The sequence below is a fragment of the Cucumis melo genome, chromosome 3, assembly GCF_025177605.1.
Source record: "Cucumis melo cultivar AY chromosome 3, USDA_Cmelo_AY_1.0, whole genome shotgun sequence".
NCBI classification, from domain to species: Eukaryota; Viridiplantae; Streptophyta; class Magnoliopsida; order Cucurbitales; family Cucurbitaceae; genus Cucumis; species Cucumis melo.
Genome location: NC_066859.1, coordinates 27378957 through 27385968, shown reverse-complemented (window position 1 = coordinate 27385968; position 7012 = coordinate 27378957). Strand labels below are relative to the sequence as shown.

The following is a 7012-nucleotide window of genomic DNA, read 5'->3' as shown; positions in this document are numbered from 1 at the left end:
TTTGTTTAGTAAAAGACATGTATTTATGGGTGAACATAATGGACCTAAAACCCGAGCTGACCGACCAAGTCGAACCTCAATAAAACAAGAGGGAGCAATCGAGGTCGGTTTTGAAAAGTTCCAAATTGAGAATTTTTAAAAAGTATTTTTCGTTAAACTGACCCGACCAATCCAACAAAAAACGATTGATCGACCGACCATCACTCATCAATGTTAAGATCGATTTAAGTATTTATTAAACCGACTATAGTTTATTTGGATTTTATAAAAAAAAACCAACCTCAACGGACGGATGATTAGGCATACATGATAGTGAAGAATTGAGTTATTAACTCATTTGGCAAAAACGAACCGTTTTGAAAGAAATATCTTTTTCCAATAATAATAATGTAAGAATATATATAAAACAAAATAATAGTGCTAAAAAAAGGAAAATATAGAAAGGAAAGAAATGGGTATTTGTTTTTTTGCTTCACTGTCATGCACTTTACCATTTTGCTTCTTCGTTGAAAGTCTCAAAAAGTGTGCCTTTCAATCTTCACTCTCTCTCTCTCTCTCTCATTGAATCCTCAAACTCCGATTCCGAATCTCAGACCTCCATAGCTCAATTACCCTTCTTCCGATTCATCTCATTGAGTCAACTCATCTCCCCATTTCCCCAATTTTCTCTCTTTCTCCATCTGACTCTTTTCTTCGCTTTTTGTTCTGTTCTTCCTTATCTCTCTGTTTTCCTCTTTGTCTATCACCGTGTTTCCCTTTTTTACCATTTGGGTTTTCTTCATTTTGGGCCAACCAGCTTTTCTTCTTGTACTTATTCTATTTGATTTTGGATTTTCTCCCACTTCGATGATTCCCAGGGAGATTTCCCTTCTAATTCCCCGAAAATTACGAAAATTCTTCGTTTCATTTGCTGTTTCTTGTTTCCCACCATATTTTACAGCTCTTGATTTTGTGTTTTGATTCTTCAAATCTTGATTGTTTGGGGGTCTCTGGGTGTTTAGGGTTTGTGTCGAAAATGACGGCACCGGTGTCGGTTGATGGGAAAGGGAAGAAGAATATTGAGAATTTGGTGTCTGCTACTAGGTCATTGAAGGCTAGCTTAGAGAAATCTAGGACTCTAGGGTTTTCTTTGCAGAAAGCTGGGCCGAGATTGGAGGAGATTAGGCAAAGATTGCCGACTTTAGAAGCGGCGGTTCGGCCTATTCGTGCTGATAAGGAAGCCCTTGTTGCCGTCGGTGGCCATATAAATCGGGCTGTTGGCCCGGCCGCGGCGGTGCTCAAGGTTTTCGATGCAGTTCATGGCCTTGAAAAATCTCTATTATCGGACCCGCGGAATGATCTTCATGGGTATTTGTCTGTGTTGAAACGTATGGAAGAGGCATTGAGGTTTTTGGGAGATAACTGTGGACTGGCAATCCAGTGGTTGGAGGACATTGTTGAGTATTTGGAAGATAATACTGTGGCGGATGAGAAATATCTAGCGAGTTTGAAGAGTTCATTGAAAAATCTTAGGGATTTGCAGAGTGATGAAGGGAGGACTCGGCTTGATGGGGGACTTCTGAATGCTGCTTTAGATAAACTCGAGAACGAGTTTAGGCGGCTTTTAACGGAGCACAGTGTACCTCTTCCAATGTCTTCTTCGGCGTCTCCAGGTGAACAAGCTTGCATTGCTCCATCTCCGTTGCCTGTAACTATCATTCCAAAATTGCAAGCCATTCTTGGGAGATTGATTGCTAATAAACGACTTGAGAGTTGCATATCGATTTATGTTGAAGTTCGTAGTTCTAATGTTAGGGCTAGTTTGCAGGCTCTTGATTTGGATTACTTGGAGATATCTGTTTCTGAGTTCAATGATGTGCTGAGCATCGAAGGGTACATTGCAAAATGGGGAAAGCATTTGGAGTTTGCAGTGAAACACTTGTTTGAGGCCGAGTTCAAGCTTTGTAATGACGTTTTCGAGAGGATTGGATTGGATGTTTGGATGGGGTGTTTTGCAAAGATAGCAACTCAAGCAGGTATTCTTGCATTTCTTCAATTTGGGAAAACTGTAACAGAAAGCAAGAATGATCCTATCAAGCTACTGAAGTTGTTAGATATATTTGCATCCTTGAACAAACTGAGACTAGACTTCAATAGGCTTTTTGGTGGGGCGGCCTGTTTGGAAATTCAAAACTTGACTAGGGATCTCATTAAGCGGGTTATTGATGGTGCGGCCGAGATTTTCTGGGAACTTCTAGTTCAGGTGGAGCTCCAGAGGCAAAATCCTCCGCCTTTAGATGGGGGAGTTCCACGATCGGTTAGCTTCATTATTGATTACAGTAACAAACTACTCTCTGACGATTATCGGCCGATCCTGACCCAGGCCCTCGTCATTCACCGGAGTTGGAAGAAAGAAAAGTTCCAAGAGGGTCTACTTGTCAGTGAGGTAACGAACCTTGTTAAAGCTATTGAGCATAATCTGGAAACTTGGATAAAGGCTTATGAAGATTCTACCTTGTCAAACTTTTTCGCTATGAACAATCATTGGCATCTATACAAGCACCTCAAAGGAACAAAAGTCGGAGAACTAATGGGAGATAAACTGAAGGAACATGAACAATACAAGGATTACTATGCTGCAGTTTTCTTGAGGGAGAGCTGGAGTAAACTTCCTAGCCATTTAAGCAGAGAGGGTTTGATTATGTTCTCGGGTGGCCGAGCTACTGCTCGTGATCTCGTCAAGAAACGTCTAAAGACATTCAACGAAGCTTTTGAAGACATGTATAAGAAGCAGTCAAACTGGGTTATGACTGACAAAGAGTTGAGGGAGAAGACATGTCAACTTATAGTTCAAACCATCGTGCCCGTTTATCGCAGTTACATGCAGAATTACGGCCCCTTGGTCGAGCAAGATCCGAGTTCCAGTAAGTATGTCAAGTACACCGTGCAGAATCTGGAGAAAATGTTATTGTCCCTATTTCAGCCAAAGCCACTTAGGTACAGTAGTCTTAAAGTTAGGCAGACCAGTGGGAAATTCAGCAATGGCGCAGCAGATCATCGTCGTTCCAACTCCATGGTTATGTAACCATCAAACCATCACCATTTTTATGCTGTCTATAACTCTGAAAGAATGCTGCATCCTCTTCGATGGATGACCAAGTTCGACCTCATCCTGAATTTCCCAACACCTCGAACAGGTTCGGACAATCTCTCACTTCATTTATTGAAAAGGAGAAAACTTTTTCTAAATGGCATCATTTCTGTTACTCTTCTCTGAAGAATTACCGAAGGGGGTCGGAATTTTCTCTATAGCCTGCAATGAGAGGAATAATGAGGAATGAAAATGTTGGCTCTGTAGCACATGAATGAAATGCGGATATTCTGCCAAAGGCTTCGTGGGCTCAGTGATGAACAACTCAAGAGAAATGATAGATGATGATCAGGTTTGTAGATGATACTTATAAGATATAGCTATTTGTATTCCATTTCTCTTCACTCATTGATTAAGCATAGGCATATGGGGATTAGAAATAGTGCAATTTGTTAGTTTTTTTTTTTTGTTGTGTAATTCTTTAATATTAAACACATCTATGTAATCCAACTTCTTGCTCATCATAATTTAGGGAGGAAGAAGAAATTTGATTATAAAGTAAAAATGGCATCTACCCCATTCATGAAATCCTGTTTGTGATCCCTAATGACTTTTTCTTTGTCTATTTACTTGAGTTTGATGCTTTTAAGTTCGTACTATATCATGATTTTTTTGGTTGAGTTCCGATGATGTCTGGGTGGAAGATTATTGCATTGTATCGTATCATGGATGAATTTTGATGCTTTGAAGTTCTTTGTTATCTCATTTTCTACGTCGTGATTTCTTCTGTGCCATGCTAACTCCGCAGTTTTCTGCATTTGTGACATTGATATTAAAAACCCCAACTAATCGTGAATTAAAGTTAAACCCCTTTGCGATCTTTATTTTAGAATTGTTAATGAATAATTCTTTTCAAGTTTTTAGAAGTGTTTGGTGGACTTTTTTTATTTTAAAATGAACTATCCTCACACCCACATCCAAATAACTCGAATCCAGTTACCAACCCGATCACTAAAATTGGGTTAAGTTGTCGAATTGTATTTTTTTTTTTCTCTTTTTTTTCGTTTCTAAATTCCAATGTTTTCGAAGTTCAAAATTGTTTCTTAAACAAGTTCAAAATTATTGTATATTCAAAGTTTCAAATCTCCATCAATTTAAAAATTCAAATATACATAAAATTATAATATATATATATATATATATATATATATATATATATAATATTAATTCAGTTGGGTTGATATGAATTTATCAAGCCTCCAGCCTAAGATTCGACTTAACTTGAAAAAAATCAAAATTTTAATCAAACTTACATGTGATTAGATAGTCTAAGTTGTTAGGTTATTCGGTTATTTTTACACCCATATTCAAAAGAAAGAAATTTGTATTTTATTTTTAAAATTTAAAATGTAACATTAGCAAATCTTTTTTAGAAAAGAAAAAACTACAGTTTTAGTTATGGGTTTTATAAATAAGTTGGTGAGTTCTAATCTTGTATTTTAGTTGCTTGCTTGATCTCTCCTCCTATTAATCAAAACCTAGCAATTTTACGAATAATACGGAAGGAAGTATGTAGAACATTTTAAAAAAGTTATAATTATGATAAAGTCTATCCATTATAGACTTTTATCGTCAAGAGATTTTGATGGATTTTATTATATTTGTATTTTTTAAAAAATTTATCTATATATATGCTAATAATTTGAATCCGATTGCAATATTTGAAAATGTCTCAATTTCTATATTATTAGTAAAGTAGTTTTATAAAATTAAATTAAAAAAAATTATTTTTCATTTTCAACTTACCTCTCTCAAAATCCTCATTCATAGGTCATTCTCCTCGTTATCTTCATCTTCTCTAAAGAATTTCGATGCTATCTCATGACAATTCATTCAAAAATTGCTACCCAACGCCACAACCGATCAAACTTGCCACCGTAAATTGTCCGAGTTAGTGAAAATCCATGTCCGAGTACTTACCGGTCGTCGGTCCATATTGTCACCTGAAGCAAGAAAAGAAGAAGAAGAAGAAGAAGAAGAAGAAGAAGAAGAAGAAGAAGAAGAAGAAGAAGAGGAGGAGGAGAAAATTGACCAAAAATGGACCCACCAATTCACATTCTCATCCAAAGAGAAGACAAAAGAAAAAAGAGAGAAGATTGATAGTCATTTGAAAAATGAAGGCAATTTGGGGAAGGACAAGTCGTACATTTCTTCACGGGGAGAGATAATAATACATATTTTGATCATTTGTGGGAAAATATATTTTCTGATTCCTACATATTAGTTTCAAAGTGTTACATCCTTCTTTTAAGTTTTGTTTTCTTTTCTTTTTCGATTTAGTCTCTCAATATCAAAAAACGTTACAATTTTATTTTTTAGATTTAAATTTTGTTAATTTGATCCATAGATTTGAAAATGTTTTTAATATCAATTTTTTGTTAAATTAATTTAAAGTAATTACAAAATAAAATTTTAAAATGGATGAAGATCAGTTAATTTTAATTAGTTATAATTCATTTAATTATTTTTAATTATTACCATACATTAACAATAAGAATGGAAAATAAGTATTTAGTGAAAATTTGAAATAAAAAATGTAAATATCGAAATCAAATGATCAAATTAAAACAAAATTCAAATGTTCAATAGTAAAATTGCATCATTTTGAAACTTAAGACTAAATTGAAATCAAGCTTAAAACTTAAGAACAAATATATGTAACATTTTAAAATCTAATGACCAAATAAAAAATATACTAAAAAACCAAAAAGATATTTTTCTCTTAATTTAAGTATGAACTAAAAGTATAATTCTTTAATTCAACTTTAAACTTTTCTTCTTTAGTACTGAACTCGAGATCTTTCATCTTAGGTACAAGTCAATATATAATTCTTAAAAAGATTTTTAAAATAATAATAATAAAAATATGATATAATTTAAATTTTCATCCTACTAATCTTAGTATTTTTGTTTTTTATTCTTAGTATTTTTATTTTCATTCTCAATCAATTTTATATTTAGTCTACGTTGTTAATCAATTGATTTCTTTTTTTCTTTTTTCTAAAAAAAAAAGTTTATATTGATATTCACTTTATAAAATCTAAAATATATTAGAATAGTATATTTTCTTAAAGAAGTTAACTTTAAATTTTGTACAAAAATTATATTTAAGTACTTTATACATTAAAATATAAGATTTTTTTAATAAAAAAAATATAAACTATTTACCTTCTATAAAATAAAACCACTAAAAACAAAAATCATTACACCTGATTTCTTTGTGACTGTGAAATATTATACTTTTAACAATTTCCCAAAATAAATATAGCATCGGATTGGAACTAAATAACTAATATTTTTAACTCGATAATAAAATTTAAGAAAAATAGTGTAAACTGTATTTGCTAAAAATATTTAACAAATATAGCAAAATTTCGACTTCATCGATGATAGATACTGATCATTAAATGAAGTTCGAAATTTTGCTATATTTTATAATAATTTAAGTATTATATTTAAAATAACTATAACATATATAAAGAAAATAATAATAAAATGAAAAGAAAAAACAGTGGGCCAAAGTGGATTTGATTCATTATACCCATAGAATTTAAAATAAGAAAGAAGAGACAAAGATTAGAGGATAAGCACTCTTGTAGTTTAATTTAATTGAGACCTAATTAGCAATGGACCAATTCTTTAATAACACCAATTACTTTTCATTTAATTATAGCTATGTTCTAAATATTTTAAGCAATGGAGTCTATGAAAATGTACAATGGTCCTAATTTCTCTTAAAATGTAAAAACAAATATTAGGATAAGCTTTTGATTTATATTGAAGTTATGTTTAATAATATTTAATATATATATATATATATATATATATATATCAAAGTTTTTTTCCTTGAGCACACTCAAATTATTAAATTAAAAATCGATA

At 32.6% G+C, this 7012-nt stretch overlaps 1 protein-coding gene across 1 annotated transcript; it reads left to right on the top strand.

The window, feature by feature from the left end:
- Positions 1-463: 463 nt before the first annotated feature.
- Positions 464-3658, top strand: LOC103488222 (exocyst complex component EXO70A1). Its single transcript, XM_008446852.3, has 2 exons — positions 464-3176; positions 3259-3658. Exon 1 carries the CDS (start codon positions 1016-1018, stop codon positions 3062-3064), a length of 2049 nt encoding a protein of 682 aa, XP_008445074.1. The 5' UTR covers positions 464-1015; the 3' UTR covers positions 3065-3176; positions 3259-3658.
- The last annotated feature ends 3354 nt before the right edge of the window (positions 3659-7012 follow it).